This window comes from Ursus arctos, unplaced genomic scaffold (genome assembly GCF_023065955.2).
Source record: "Ursus arctos isolate Adak ecotype North America unplaced genomic scaffold, UrsArc2.0 scaffold_1, whole genome shotgun sequence".
In the NCBI taxonomy this organism is placed as follows: Eukaryota; Metazoa; Chordata; class Mammalia; order Carnivora; family Ursidae; genus Ursus; species Ursus arctos.
Window position 1 is genome coordinate 34,154,080 of NW_026622763.1, and position 16,340 is coordinate 34,170,419.

Consider the following 16,340-nt stretch of genomic DNA (forward strand, 5'->3'; position numbering starts at 1 on the left):
GTTTCTTTAGCTTTGCAAAGTGCGACCTAACAGCTTCCAATGAGACCCCACACTCAGACCAAGGCTGTGTGAGTGCTGCAGTCACAAAACCTCTTGCCTTTCTTTTTAAGGGAAAAGAAGAGAAATTCAACTATAGTAATGAGTTTCAACATGTAGTAATATTAACCTTTGCAAATCACGCTCTTGACTTGCATTTTTTAAGTTGCGGTATAATTAACATGTAACAATGTATTAGTTTCAAGTGCACCACATAACTCAGTATATGTATATATTGTGAAACGATCACACGAAGTCTAGTTAACATTCATCACCACACACAGCTACATTTCTTGTGTGTAATAAGAACTTTAAAAACATCTTTATATCCACCTTCAAAATCACAAAATGTCAAGTGTGTCACATGGTGTTGTAAAGACAATATATTAGATACTACCCTCATTATTCATTTCAGTTTACTCTCAATAGTGCATGCTAACTGTTTATAAGAATTTGATGACCAGTTTTGAAAAAGACAAGAATATCTTAGTATTTCCTTGTCAGTAGGTATAAAATATGAATGTTCATTGAAATAACTTAGCATCATATACTTCTGTTCCTACTTCTTCCACCTCCCTCCACACCCACGTTTCTACCTCTTCAGCCAAAAATGTGCAGCTATATATTTTTGAGAACTCAGTTTCATCTAACTCATGCAAAGGAAGCCTGAAACACCAGGAAGAAGTATACCTGTATGTAACGGCCAATACATATTTTATCTCCTCTTTTACGTATGACTTTTGGGGAAGAAAAACTGAAGTAAATTGTAGTGCTTTCTGTGGGAAACACTTTTTAAACATTTAATCGTATATCATTTAAAATACACAAATAAATTCCAGTCCACCGGCATCAGACAGAAGCCAGGGACGCGTCTTAGATCTGCTTTCAACGTGCAGAACAAGCCTCAGGGGTACTCACGTCGCTCTGGAGGTCATAAGCTTTCCGAGCCTGGATGATGTCATTCTGGTCGGGCAGGCAGGTCCACTCATGCAGCGGATGTCTATAGTCCACGTCGCTGACCAACGTCTGGCACAGCTTGGCCTGAACGATATTGAGCATGTCCACCGGGCTGCTGTACCTGGTCTTGTATTTCTCAAAATCCTTCTTGTACTCAAGGTCACTCTGCACTTTGGCAATGTGCAGAGACCACATTATCTTGGGGTCGTCGTGTACTGTTCGGGCACCGATGTGGTGACCCAACTGCTTACGATAAGCTTCTTTGTATTGGTACTGAAAGAGAGAAACCAGTGAGTAAGGAGGGAGAAGGAGGGAGCACCAAGGGCTATTTCCTGTCATTCTTTTTGTGATGAGGCTTTTCTCTGAAATCCTGAAGACTCTAGAGAGGTTTCAGGGCACCTGGCTGGCTCAGTCGGTTAAGCGGCTGCCTTCAGCTCAGGTCATGATCTCATGGGTCCTGGGAGTAACCCCTGTGTTGGGCTCCCCGCTCAATGGGGAGTCTGCTTCTCCCTCTGCCTCTCCCTCCACCCCCACTCAGGCTCGCTCCCTCTAATAGTCATCTTCAACGCTCTGGCTCCAATGTGGTGGCCTTTCTGTTTCTAGTATGCTTCTTTGTATTTGTACTAAAATAGGAGAAATATAGGTTTAGAAACTCAGTTTTAAGACCATACACATGCTGACAACTACAGAAAATGTGAATACCCGCAAGCAAATGGTAAGACTTTCATATGGCAAACATTTTGGCATCTCTGAGTAATTTTAAACTCTTTTACACTATCGTAAACATAACTGTAGTACATTCATACATCTTCATGGTTAGCCCTTCTAGCTACAATTCCAAACTGTGCTATTCTTCTCTGTGACAACAACGGGACAAAGTCTCAGAAAATAGGAAACAGGAGTGGGGGATACATGTGGAAACAATTGTGAAATGTGGCCCACCAGCCTCACAGTGGCCATTCAGCAATGTGACACCGAAGGGGGGTGGATGGAGGGCACTTACATCACTGGCGATGTCCCTTGAGGCCTTGGCACTTTTGATGGGAATAGCATCAGCCCTCAGATCATAGTCCTTCATCTTTGATTCATCCCATCCCTTGGTGTAAAGTTTCTACATGAAGGATAATACACAACAGAAAAATAAAAGTGTTTTGGAAAAGCTAATAGGCCAATTCCAGACAGGAAAGTGTAAGGTGGAAAAAATATTTTAATGAATCCTAGAAAGGCTTAAGAGACAATGAGGAAACCCCTTACTTGGCTGATATTGGCAGAATTGCTCTTGGCCAGTAGGATTTCTGGGGTGTCTGGCATCACGTGGATGGAGGCTTTGTCAGCATTCCAAGCTTCTGTGTATAAATGCTATGGGGGAAGCAAAGTAAAACCCTTTATGAAAGCCCACACATTACAGTTATTTTCAAATTTAACACATTTTACTGTAAAAAAGCCTTTTAAAGGCTATTTAGAGGTGAAGGAAGCAAAAGGGTACTGGGGAGAGTGAAACATGACAATATTTAAATATTTAAGCTGCCATATGATAACTTCACAGCTAATATGAAGTGATACAATGGTCTCAATTATTAATTCTTTTCTTCCAGTGAATCTCAAGCTTACTCATAGGACCTCCAAGGATGTAACCTGGCTATAGAATTATGATATAGTAGAAATGCCTAGATTTCAGAATTAATCCCAAATTCTAACCCAATTCCACTATGCCCAAGCTGTGTAATCTTGAGAAAGGTACATAATGCCTTATATTCTTCATTTCTAAGAGGGGGATAATCATATTTTTGCTGAGTGCTTTCGAAGATTAACCATAACATGTAAAATGCCTGAGTCTCTCAGCAGAATTTATGGTGTTTCCTATTCTTATTAGCACTGTGGTTGCTGTGATAGGTATGGTATAAAATAGAATTTCTAGAGAGTTTTAAAACTTCAAGCTTTGGAGTTTGCTGAGAATTGATTTCCTATTCTGCACTGAGCACCCAATCTCACTACCTGAATGTTTGGCAGACGTCCAGGCAGGTGTGGAAGAAGTCAGGTAAGTTCAATTCAATCTAAAATATGTATACTATGGACCTATCCGTTGGATGAAGAATGAGCCCAGTATCAATAAACAGAATTCTAGAACTCCAGAAAAAAGAAGTGATTATCTATCTTGTGTAATGATACTGAAAGCAACGGTAACAGTTCACTTCCCGGAGTAGATTTCCACAACCGAATACGGAAGAGCACACCAAGCAACTGATTTGAGTTGCTCACTGGCATTGCTATACACACTGTTTCCCAGACTTCAGAACAAAATGCTAGGTGGCTATATATTCCCTCAGGATGCATAAAGGGAACTCAATGGTTTGAGTCTGCTCTGCCTAGGAGAATGGACAGGGAGAAGCAATAATTGATGGATGTCTCCATGTCACTGCCCAGAAGAATATGTGCATTACTCCAGAGAAATTATCCCAGGCTATGCCTCCTCGTGCACACAGAGAATTAGGGGATACAGGGTTGAGAAGCACATGCAGGCCCAACTAGAAGTCAAATAGATACTCTGTTGAAGACCTGCGTGAAAATCAGGCCCGTTACATCTCCTTTCTCTGGAAACCTCAGAGGGCATCTCTCACATGGACTTGGGAGGTGACTCAGGAATTGGAAACCATTGGATACGCACCTTGCTCATCGTCAGGGCGTTATTCTTGGCCAGGACAATCTCTGGGGTGTCTGTAATGCATGTGAATTTGAGCTGGTCTGCGGGCTGGCGGTACTTCCTTTCACTGAGGATTTCTCCAGCTCTCTTCACCTTCTCGACCTCTACAGAGCCAATGGGCACCCACCCAATGCCTCTCAGCCACTCGAGATCAGCTTTGTAAATAGCCTGAAAATGAAATAATGTCAAATATTACCTTGACAGCCTGGTGTCTGATCTTGATTCAGCATAGAGAGACGACGTATAATTCTGAGTCTTGTGTGAATTTCCAGGAACACCCACAGAACTGGCTTACTTTGGGGCAGAGTGGCTAGCCAAACACTTTGTCCCTGAAAGTAGCCAATGTTTTCTGGTTCAAAGACTCATAAAATCTGTGCTCACTTTGGCAGCACGTAAACTAAAGACTCGTAAAATCTAGTAATATGCAATTTCACTGATGCAAACCCATTTTAGGAAATTAGTGACTGTCCCCAGGTAGAAAGTATTTATTCTCTGATTTGATTGCCTGTTGCTCCTTGTGTGGGAAGAATACTCTCAGAATACAGCTTGTTCCTATCCCATGGGGTACTGGTCTTCACAACTAGCCACATATCATAAAGATGAACACTACTAGCTGACCACATGTGGAATTAACGTGCTATCTGGGGACAAAAAAGGGGCATCTTTTTTCATGTGACTCTATATGTATGCTCCTAAACCAAAGATTACATGTATTTTTACTCTTATCTATCTTATCCTCAATCCCCTTCCTTATGTTATAATTTAAGTAAAAAAAGATATTTATCTCTTCTTCATTTTCCTTTTCTGAATTTAAATAATTGGCTAAAGGAGAACTTTTCTCATAAATAAAGGTAACAGTTCTTTTTGTTTCTATGGCTTTTTGGGAAAACTCTTTCTTAAATGCCACTATGATTATCATTCCTTCAAAAGCAACTGCTTGTCAGGGCCTGATCAAAAAAAACAAGGAGCTACTATACCAATGAGGTAGCATTTGAGTCCCAAGGACAATCTGCTGGCTGACAACAGAAGTACCTCACCTATTTCTAGAGAGCTACTATTTTCAGCTTCTTAGAAAAATTTTTCCAATATGTACAGTTCGTTCTTAAACTTCCTGGCACAGTAACAGATATTTCTTTTAAGCAGTCAGAAAAATGATAATGCGATAATGCAATCAATTCATTTGGAAAATTAGGTTGTGTTAAACCAGCAATTCTGAACCTGGCATCAATGAACTTGAATGGAAAAACATAAAATGTTTATTAACCTCTCATTGAAATATAGCGTTTCTTTCAGTTATAAGTATAGGCCACAGGTCATAGTAGCATTAGCACCGTATGAGACATTGTCAGCAAGAAAAATCACAAATATTTTCATATCCTATTACAGTTGCTGCAGTCATCCTAAAATATTTATGCTCATTACCTCTTTGAAATTAAACTAGTTATCACGCCCAATGCTAGATCTTTTATTTAATGTGTTAAAAAACTATGCATATTACTATGTCAGATTCAGTTTAATATTTTCATAACCATATTTTGATGTGATCAATTTCTCCTGAAACCTATATACTGCATTTTATGCATTTCATGACATTGTCTTGAGAAGCTGCCTCTAGGTTCACAGGACTGCCAAAAGATTCCATGGCACAAAAAAGTTAGAACCTCTTTAAAAAATCTTTTAAACATATGCTGATGTGGTCAGCACCAAGGAGGTAATCTGTCACATGGACCCTCTCTATCCCCAAAGGAAAAAGGTAATTCACCTAATAAGACCTCCTTCAACTCCCCCTAAGGGAAGGTGACCCTGTCTGAAATAATCCTTTCTTTTGCTGATAACTTCTTTGTCCTATGGTCCCTCCTCTAAAACCTTCCATGTTTTACAACTCTTTGGAGTTACCCTCTACTTGCTGGACGGATTGCTGCCCCATTCATGAACTGCTTAATAGAGCCACTTAAATCTTCAAATGAACATAATAGAAATAAACACATGCTGATGAATATTAGACCCACTCACGTCACTCTGGAGGTCATAGGCCTTCCGGGCCTGAATGACATCATTCTGGTCAGGCAGACACATCCATTCATGTAGGGGGTGTTTGTAGTCTATGTCACTGACTAAGGTCTGGGACTTCTTGGCCAGCACCAACCCCAGCATGTCCACTGGGCTGCTGAACTTGGTCTTCCACTTCTCAAAGTCCTTCTTGTACTCCCTGTCACTCTGGATCTTGGCCGCATGGATCGACCATACTATCTTGGGGTCATCCTCCACCTTCCGGGCCCCAATGTGGTGGCCGAGCTGTTTGCGGTACCCTTCCTTGTACTTGTACTGAAAAAAGAAAAGGGTTATGAGTCTTATGATAAGAACATCTCATTTATATAACATTTTACAATTTCATACACACATTATTTCTTTGGATTTTTCCTTTCTTAGTGTGAAGGAGAAAGGTTAATATTATCAACTCTATTTTCTAAAGTAGAAACCTAAAGCCTATAGGGGTCTTAGGTGATTTGTTCAAGATGACATCACAAGTAGGTGAGAGCTACTAGTTCCTAATATTTTTCCCTTCTATCAAACTGCACTATGTACTTTACATTTAATTGCTTAACAAGGAAAGATAAAACATTGTGTACAATCTAAAAGAACATCTACTTAAAGATGTGGCTATTTTTTTCTAAAAATGTGTTGTTAAGAATATTTTAGAATATATCTCTTTTAATTAGAATTTTTACTGAATGCCCTGATTGAGAGAATGGGCTACATTTAGAGAGTTTCACCAGAAAATATCTTATTAGCCTGTTATGTTATTGATCTTTCACCATGAGAGACTCATGCCTTGGGTTAATATTCTATACTTTCAAAATTCAAGAATAACACATTATGGTCCATTTTACCATGAGATGATAAAAGCCCATAGTGCGGGCTTTTCTAGAAAACGTTTTGATGGTAGAAGGAATGAAGCATAAGTCGAAGGCACGGGGTCCCTCCAGAAGAAGGAAAGCCTGGATTTGGGTTCTAAGGAGCCCTGGTACAAAACGAGGGCACTAGACACCCTCAAGAGAGGTTTCTCATGAGAAGGGAAGGGCTACGGAGAAGAGACAGGTAGGTGCTGGGAAAAAGCATCGCTCACTTCTCAATTTGTCCTTACGACCAGTTAGGGGCTTGGTGGAAGAACCACACTAAAAGTCACAAAGAATGAAACAAAACTCTAAAATGCATCCATCGTCTAGTCTCCCTTCAATGCCAGGATAAATGGATAGAAGGAGTAGGAAAGAACTCCCATTTGTATTGGCTGACTTACACGTGCTTTCAATGTTTCTACAAACATCTGCTCAACTTCTGAGGCACAAAAATATGAACCCATTTTTTAGTGTCTATAAAACATGCATTTTTAAAGACTATACCTCTATCCCTGATTAACAGGTATAATGGACACAGTATCTTGTGGTTTTCTCTGTTTTTCATTTGCAACTTTGTACATGGGGGAATCACTACATGAAATTGAGACTTGTAGAGACAACCAAAATTCTGCCAAGAAAAATGACAAAAGCTGCCATTTGGGAACATCTTTGAGTAAGAAATGCCTCTTCCAAAAACACCAACTTACATCACTAGCAATCTCTCTTGAAGCCTTGGCTGCCTGGATTGGGATGGCGTCCAAACGCAAGTCACAGCCTTCCTTCCTGGACTCTTCCAAAGCAAGTTTATAGAGTTTCTGTAGAAAAGAGAGTCATTAATCATTACTCCTTTCATAAAAAAATAAAGCTGTTTATTATTAAATTTTCCCTGTCCTCATTTAAACTATCGAAAGAAATCCACAAAATCAAGTATGAGGGTGGGTTTCTACAAAACTGCTTCATAGGTGCATAAGGACTCTGAGGCACATGTTCTAAACTTTGGGATTTTACTGATTGCTAAATTTCAAAAAAAAAAATGGTGGGGAGATCAGTATGTGGTTGCCAAAATTTTGTTTTGCCAAATAAGCACATATAAAAAAATAACTACTTACTTTCACCATCATAATATAAAAGTAAGGCTATCTTAATACTACAGAAGGAAAAAGAATAAGGACATTATTTTCAAATTGAATATATTTGGATTTAAGGAAAACCCAATATATTGTGTTTATATTTTCATTTTGCTATGGACTCTCATCACAGACCATGATTAGTCTGTATGGTAGGCTTTCAGGATGATTGCCCTGATGAAAATACTGGTCCTGAAAGAGATGCCTAGAAAAATGCTTGCAAAGAGCATTAAATGGTAACCAGAACATTACTGAAGCACCAAAAGAACACACGGCATGATAACCCACTGGGTTCCAGTACAGCACCCTGCCTGCTAAATAATTGTTTAATCAAGTAATGATGTGATACCCACACTGACCGGTAGGGAAACGCAGTAGGAATGTCATTCCCATTGAAGTCTTTCTCCATAAGCGTTCCATTCTCTGATTCCCTGTTGCTAAAAGGCTGGTCTATACTGTGGATCTATCACACAGCCCAAAATGGAATCAAGAGAGAACTCTTTTCTGCTCATGTTAGTTTGGAGTATGTATAACAAATTAGTTGAAACATTTCACCAAGGAAATAGTTACAACAGCTCATTTTTTTTTGCCTTACTGTTCATTATATGACCAATAGTGTACTCACATCACTGTAGTTTATGCGATTGAGTTTGGCAAGCATGATTTCTGGTGTGTCCGGCATGACGTGGATCGTTTTCTTATCATTGTCCCAGGCTTCAGTATATAAGCGCTGGTGGGGGGGGGGGGAAGTGAGAAAAATTGTTTGGGCATTCACAGGCATTTTTCTTTTTGATTATGTGCCGATCACTTCTCCTCTAAACAAAGCAGAAGTAAAATGACTAAAGTTGCATAAATTCCTACTTTTCATGTAGATAAATTACTATTTCCAAGAGTATTTAGCTTACCAGTTTACTATTTCATTGACCCAGTTGTTACCGTTCCTTGTTAAAATTCTTTAACAATCTGAAAAGTATAATTGGGTTGCAGTAAACTCTGCAATTATGAAATAATTATAGCACATAGTATTTTTAATAGTTTAATATCTTGAAGTATTATTAAGTAACTACGGTATTATAATGGAAAAATCATTTTAAAAGGTATCCTAAATCCTAAAAGAATTATAGGAACGCTGTAACATGTCAGATTTTTTACATTTTCCTATGGTGAATTCCTCGATCTAACAGTAAGGGGTAAAAACTCACCTTACTCATGTTCATAGCATTGCTCTTTGCCAACACCTGCTCCGGAGTGTCAGTGATGCTGGTAAATTTCAGTGTCTCTGGACGCTGACGGTAGATATTTTCACTCAGTATCTCCATGGCCCTCTTGGCTTTAACAACTTCCACGGAATCAATCGGAACCCAGCCAATGCCTCTCAACCATTCAAGGTCTGACTTATATAAATTCTGCAAATCAATGGATAGGAATCATATTTCCTACTTCAAGTTTCAGATTCATAGTCACAAAATGGCTAGAGAAGTACAAAAGTACGGATGGACAGATAAAGCTCCCAGCCTAGCTCATCACTCATTCATGAGCATTACTGAATCCTGAGAATAATTTTTTTCCCTGAGCATTTTTTGGTATAGAGGATTGTACCAAGAATGATGAAAGAATTTTTGTAAAAACAAGAAGACACCTCCTCTTGAGGGTGTTACAGGATTTTTACACAAAAGCAGGGTTTCTTTAGCTTTGCAAAGTGCGACCTAACAGCTTCCAATGAGACCCCACACTCAGACCAAGGCTGTGTGAGTGCTGCAGTCACAAAACCTCTTGCCTTTCTTTTTAAGGGAAAAGAAGAGAAATTCAACTATAGTAATGAGTTTCAACATGTAGTAATATTAACCTTTGCAAATCACGCTCTTGACTTGCATTTTTTAAGTTGCGGTATAATTAACATGTAACAATGTATTAGTTTCAAGTGCACCACATAACTCAGTATATGTATATATTGTGAAACGATCACACGAAGTCTAGTTAACATTCATCACCACACACAGCTACATTTCTTGTGTGTAATAAGAACTTTAAAAACATCTTTATATCCACCTTCAAAATCACAAAATGTCAAGTGTGTCACATGGTGTTGTAAAGACAATATATTAGATACTACCCTCATTATTCATTTCAGTTTACTCTCAATAGTGCATGCTAACTGTTTATAAGAATTTGATGACCAGTTTTGAAAAAGACAAGAATATCTTAGTATTTCCTTGTCAGTAGGTATAAAATATGAATGTTCATTGAAATAACTTAGCATCATATACTTCTGTTCCTACTTCTTCCACCTCCCTCCACACCCACGTTTCTACCTCTTCAGCCAAAAATGTGCAGCTATATATTTTTGAGAACTCAGTTTCATCTAACTCATGCAAAGGAAGCCTGAAACACCAGGAAGAAGTATACCTGTATGTAACGGCCAATACATATTTTATCTCCTCTTTTACGTATGACTTTTGGGGAAGAAAAACTGAAGTAAATTGTAGTGCTTTCTGTGGGAAACACTTTTTAAACATTTAATCGTATATCATTTAAAATACACAAATAAATTCCAGTCCACCGGCATCAGACAGAAGCCAGGGACGCGTCTTAGATCTGCTTTCAACGTGCAGAACAAGCCTCAGGGGTACTCACGTCGCTCTGGAGGTCATAAGCTTTCCGAGCCTGGATGATGTCATTCTGGTCGGGCAGGCAGGTCCACTCATGCAGCGGATGTCTATAGTCCACGTCGCTGACCAACGTCTGGCACAGCTTGGCCTGAACGATATTGAGCATGTCCACCGGGCTGCTGTACCTGGTCTTGTATTTCTCAAAATCCTTCTTGTACTCAAGGTCACTCTGCACTTTGGCAATGTGCAGAGACCACATTATCTTGGGGTCGTCGTGTACTGCTCGGGCACCGATGTGGTGACCCAACTGCTTACGATAAGCTTCTTTGTATTGGTACTGAAAGAGAGAAACCAGTGAGTAAGGAGGGAGAAGGAGGGAGCACCAAGGGCTATTTCCTGTCATTCTTTTTGTGATGAGGCTTTTCTCTGAAATCCTGAAGACTCTAGAGAGGTTTCAGGGCACCTGGCTGGCTCAGTCGGTTAAGCGGCTGCCTTCAGCTCAGGTCATGATCTCATGGGTCCTGGGAGTAACCCCTGTGTTGGGCTCCCCGCTCAATGGGGAGTCTGCTTCTCCCTCTGCCTCTCCCTCCACCCCCACTCAGGCTCGCTCCCTCTAATAGTCATCTTCAACGCTCTGGGCTCCAATGTGGTGGCCTTTCTGTTTCTAGTATGCTTCTTTGTATTTGTACTAAAATAGGAGAAATATAGGTTTAGAAACTCAGTTTTAAGACCATACACATGCTGACAACTACAGAAAATGTGAATACCCGCAAGCAAATGGTAAGACTTTCATATGGCAAACATTTTGGCATCTCTGAGTAATTTTAAACTCTTTTACACTATCGTAAACATAACTGTAGTACATTCATACATCTTCATGGTGCAGCCCTTCTAGCTACAATTCCAAACTGTGCTATTCTTCTCTGTGACAACAACGGGACAAAGTCTCAGAAAATAGGAAACAGGAGTGGGGGATACATGTGGAAACAATTGTGAAATGTGGCCCACCAGCCTCACAGTGGCCATTCAGCAATGTGACACCGAAGGGGGGTGGAGGGAGGGCACTTACATCACTGGCGATGTCCCTTGAGGCCTTGGCACTTTTGATGGGAATAGCATCAGCCCTCAGATCATAGTCCTTCATCTTTGATTCATCCCATCCCTTGGTGTAAAGTTTCTACATGAAGGATAATACACAACAGAAAAATAAAAGTGTTTTGGAAAAGCTAATAGGCCAATTCCAGACAGGAAAGTGTAAGGTGGAAAAAATATTTTAATGAATCCTAGAAAGGCTTAAGAGACAATGAGGAAACCCCTTACTTGGCTGATATTGGCAGAATTGCTCTTGGCCAGTAGGATTTCTGGGGTGTCTGGCATCACGTGGATGGAGGCTTTGTCAGCATTCCAAGCTTCTGTGTATAAATGCTATGGGGGAAGCAAAGTAAAACCCTTTATGAAAGCCCACACATTACAGTTATTTTCAAATTTAACACATTTTACTGTAAAAAAGCCTTTTAAAGGCTATTTAGAGGTGAAGGAAGCAAAAGGGTACTGGGGAGAGTGAAACATGACAATATTTAAATATTTAAGCTGCCATATGATAACTTCACAGCTAATATGAAGTGATACAATGGTCTCAATTATTAATTCTTTTCTTCCAGTGAATCTCAAGCTTACTCATAGGACCTCCAAGGATGTAACCTGGCTATAGAATTATGATATAGTAGAAATGCCTAGATTTCAGAATTAATCCCAAATTCTAACCCAATTCCACTATGCCCAAGCTGTGTAATCTTGAGAAAGGTACATAATGCCTTATATTCTTCATTTCTAAGAGGGGGATAATCATATTTTTGCTGAGTGCTTTTGAAGATTAACCATAACATGTAAAATGCCTGAGTCTCTCAGCAGAATTTATGGTGTTTCCTATTCTTATTAGCACTGTGGTTGCTGTGATAGGTATGGTATAAAATAGAATTTCTAGAGAGTTTTAAAACTTCAAGCTTTGGAGTTTGCTGAGAATTGATTTCCTATTCTGCACTGAGCACCCAATCTCACTACCTGAATGTTTGGCAGACGTCCAGGCAGGTGTGGAAGAAGTCAGGTAAGTTCAATTCAATCTAAAATATGTATACTATGGACCTATCCGTTGGATGAAGAATGAGCCCAGTATCAATAAACAGAATTCTAGAACTCCAGAAAAAAGAAGTGATTATCTATCTTGTGTAATGATACTGAAAGCAACGGTAACAGTTCACTTCCCGGAGTAGATTTCCACAACCGAATACGGAAGAGCACACCAAGCAACTGATTTGAGTTGCTCACTGGCATTGCTATACACACTGTTTCCCAGACTTCAGAACAAAATGCTAGGTGGCTATATATTCCCTCAGGATGCATAAAGGGAACTCAATGGTTTGAGTCTGCTCTGCCTAGGAGAATGGACAGGGAGAAGCAATAATTGATGGATGTCTCCATGTCACTGCCCAGAAGAATATGTGCATTACTCCAGAGAAATTATCCCAGGCTATGCCTCCTCGTGCACACAGAGAATTAGGGGATACAGGGTTGAGAAGCACATGCAGGCCCAACTAGAAGTCAAATAGATACTCTGTTGAAGACCTGCGTGAAAATCAGGCCCGTTACACCTCCTTTCTCTGGAAACCTCGGAGGGCATCTCTCACATGGACTTGGGAGGTGACTCAGGAATTGGAAACCATTGGATACGCACCTTGCTCATCGTCAGGGCATTATTCTTGGCCAGGACAATCTCTGGGGTGTCTGTAATGCATGTGAATTTAAGCTGGTCTGCGGGCTGGCGGTACTTCCTTTCACTGAGGATTTCTCCAGCTCTCTTCACCTTCTCGACCTCTACAGAGCCAATGGGCACCCACCCAATGCCTCTCAGCCACTCGAGATCAGCTTTGTAAATAGCCTGAAAATGAAATAATGTCAAATATTACCTTGACAGCCTGGTGTCTGATCTTGATTTAGCATAGAGAGACGACGTATAATTCTGAGTCTTGTGTGAATTTCCAGGAACACCCACAGAACTGGCTTACTTTGGGGTAGAGTGGCTAGCCAAACACTTTGTCCCTGAAAGTAGCCAATGTTTTCTGGTTCAAAGACTCATAAAATCTGTGCTCACTTTGGCAGCACGTAAACTAAAGACTCGTAAAATCTAGTAATATGCAATTTCACTGATGCAAACCCATTTTAGGAAATTAGTGACTGTCCCCAGGTAGAAAGTATTTATTCTCTGATTTGATTGCCTGTTGCTCCTTGTGTGGGAAGAATACTCTCAGAATACAGCTTGTTCCTATCCCATGGGGTACTGGTCTTCACAACTAGCCACATATCATAAAGATGAACACTACTAGCTGACCACATGTGGAATTAACGTGCTATCTGGGGACAAAAAAGGGGCATCTTTTTTCATGTGACTCTATATGTATGCTCCTAAACCAAAGATTACATGTATTTTTACTCTTATCTATCTTATCCTCAATCCCCTTCCTTATGTTATAATTTAAGTAAAAAAAGATATTTATCTCTTCTTCATTTTCCTTTTCTGAATTTAAATAATTGGCTAAAGGAGAACTTTTCTCATAAATAAAGGTAACAGTTCTTTTTGTTTCTATGGCTTTTTGGGAAAACTCTTTCTTAAATGCCACTATGATTATCATTCCTTCAAAAGCAGCTGCTTGTCAGGGCCTGATCAAAAAAAACAAGGAGCTACTATACCAATGAGGTAGCATTTGAGTCCCAAGGACAATCTGCTGGCTGACAACAGAAGTACCTCACCTATTTCTAGAGAGCTACTATTTTCAGCTTCTTAGAAAAATTTTTCCAATATGTACAGTTCGTTCTTAAACTTCCTGGCACAGTAACAGATATTTCTTTTAAGCAGTCAGAAAAATGATAATGCGATAATGCAATCAATTCATTTGGAAAATTAGGTTGTGTTAAACCAGCAATTCTGAACCTGGCATCAATGAACTTGAATGGAAAAACATAAAATGTTTATTAACCTCTCATTGAAATATAGCGTTTCTTTCAGTTATAAGTATAGGCCACAGGTCATAGTAGCATTAGCACCGTATGAGACTTTGTCAGCAAGAAAAATCACAAATATTTTCATATCCTATTACAGTTGCTGCAGTCATCCTAAAATATTTATGCTCATTACCTCTTTGAAATTAAACTAGTTATCACGCCCAATGCTAGATCTTTTATTTAATGTGTTAAAAAACTATGCATATTACTATGTCAGATTCAGTTTAATATTTTCATAACCATATTTTGATGTGATCAATTTCTCCTGAAACCTATATACTGCATTTTATGCATTTCATGACATTGTCTTGAGAAGCTGCCTGTAAGCTCACAGGACCGCCAAAAGATTCCATGGCACAAAAAAGTTAGAACCCCTTTAAAAAATCTTTTAAACATATGCTGATGTGGTCAGCACCAAGGAGGTAATCTGTCACATGGACCCTCTCTATCCCCAAAGGAAAAAGGTAATTCACCTAATAAGACCTCCTTCAACTCCCCCTAAGGGAAGGTGACCCTGTCTGAAATAATCCTTTCTTTTGCTGATAACTTCTTTGTCCTACAGTCCCTCCTCTAAAACCTTCCATGTTTTACAACTCTTTGGAGTTACCCTCTACTTGCTGGACAGATTGCTGCCCATTCATGAACTGCTTAATAGAGCCACTTAAATCTTCAAATGAACATAATAGAAATAAACACATGCTGATGAATATTAGACCCACTCACGTCACTCTGGAGGTCATAGGCCTTCCGAGCATGGATGACGTCGTTCTGATCAGGCAGACACATCCATTCATGTAGGGGATGTTTGTAATCTATGTCACTGACTAAGGTCTGGCACTTCTTGGCCAGCACCAACCCCAGCATGTCCACTGGGCTGCTGAACTTGGTCTTCCACTTCTCAAAGTCCTTCTTGTACTCCCTGTCACTCTGGATCTTGGCCACATGCATGGACCACATCATCTTGGGGTCATCCTCAACCTTCCGGGCCCCAATGTGGTGGCCGAGCTGTTTGCGGTACCCTTCCTTATACTTGTACTGAAAAAAGAAAAGGGTTATGAGTCTAATGATAAGAACATCTCATTTATATAACATTTTACAATTTCATACACACATTATTTCTTTGGATTTTTCCTTTCTTAGTGTGAAGGAGAAAGGTTAATATTATCAACTCTATTTTCTAAAGTAGAAACCTAAAGCCTATAGGGGTCTTAGGTGATTTGTTCAAGATGACATCACAAGTAGGTGAGAGCTACTAGTTCCTAATATTTTTCCCTTCTATCAAACTGCACTATGTACTTTACATTTAATTGCTTAACAAGGAAAGATAAAACATTGTGTACAATCTAAAAGAACATCTACTTAAAGATGTGGCTATTTTTTTCTAAAAATGTGTTGTTAAGAATATTTTAGAATATATCTCTTTTAATTAGAATTTTTACTGAATGCCCTGATTGAGAGAATGGGCTACATTTAGAGAGTTTCACCAGAAAATATCTTATTAGCCTGTTATGTTATTGATCTTTCACCATGAGAGACTCATGCCTTGGGTTAATATTCTATACTTTCAAAATTCAAGAATAACACATTATGGTCCATTTTACCATGAGATGATAAAAGCCCATAGTGCGGGCTTTTCTAGAAAACGTTTTGATGGTAGAAGGAATGAAGCATAAGTCGAAGGCACGGGGTCCCTCCAGAAGAAGGAAAGCCTGGATTTGGGTTCTAAGGAGCCCTGGTACAAAACGAGGGCACTAGACACCCTCAAGAGAGGTTTCTCATGAGAAGGGAAGGGCTACGGAGAAGAGACAGGTAGGTGCTGGGAAAAAGCATCGCTCACTTCTCAATTTGTCCTTACGACCAGTTAGGGGCTTGGTAGAAGAACCACACTAAAAGTTACAAAGAATGAAACAAAACTCTAAAATGCATCCATCGTCTAGTCTCCCTTCAATGCCAGGAT

At 39.6% G+C, this 16,340-nt stretch overlaps 1 protein-coding gene across 50 annotated transcripts in view; it reads right to left on the reverse strand.

Annotated features, from left to right (window-relative positions):
* The window catches only part of NEB (nebulin), a 232,153-nt gene that overhangs the window by 100,052 nt on the left and 115,761 nt on the right, over positions 1 to 16,340 (reverse strand). For all 50 annotated transcript variants that reach the window (XM_057317597.1, XM_057317600.1, XM_057317623.1 and 47 more), the window contains 13 exons: positions 15,107 to 15,418; positions 13,059 to 13,262; positions 11,648 to 11,752; positions 11,397 to 11,504; positions 10,353 to 10,664; positions 8,921 to 9,124; positions 8,344 to 8,448; positions 7,299 to 7,406; positions 5,708 to 6,019; positions 3,659 to 3,862; positions 2,248 to 2,352; positions 1,997 to 2,104; positions 955 to 1,266 (listed from right to left, as the gene is read on the reverse strand). In XM_057317597.1, coding sequence (XP_057173580.1) covers positions 955 to 1,266; positions 1,997 to 2,104; positions 2,248 to 2,352; positions 3,659 to 3,862; positions 5,708 to 6,019; positions 7,299 to 7,406; positions 8,344 to 8,448; positions 8,921 to 9,124; positions 10,353 to 10,664; positions 11,397 to 11,504; positions 11,648 to 11,752; positions 13,059 to 13,262; positions 15,107 to 15,418 — 2,499 coding nt within the window. The remainder of the gene's footprint in view (positions 1 to 954; positions 1,267 to 1,996; positions 2,105 to 2,247; positions 2,353 to 3,658; positions 3,863 to 5,707; positions 6,020 to 7,298; positions 7,407 to 8,343; positions 8,449 to 8,920; positions 9,125 to 10,352; positions 10,665 to 11,396; positions 11,505 to 11,647; positions 11,753 to 13,058; positions 13,263 to 15,106; positions 15,419 to 16,340) is intronic.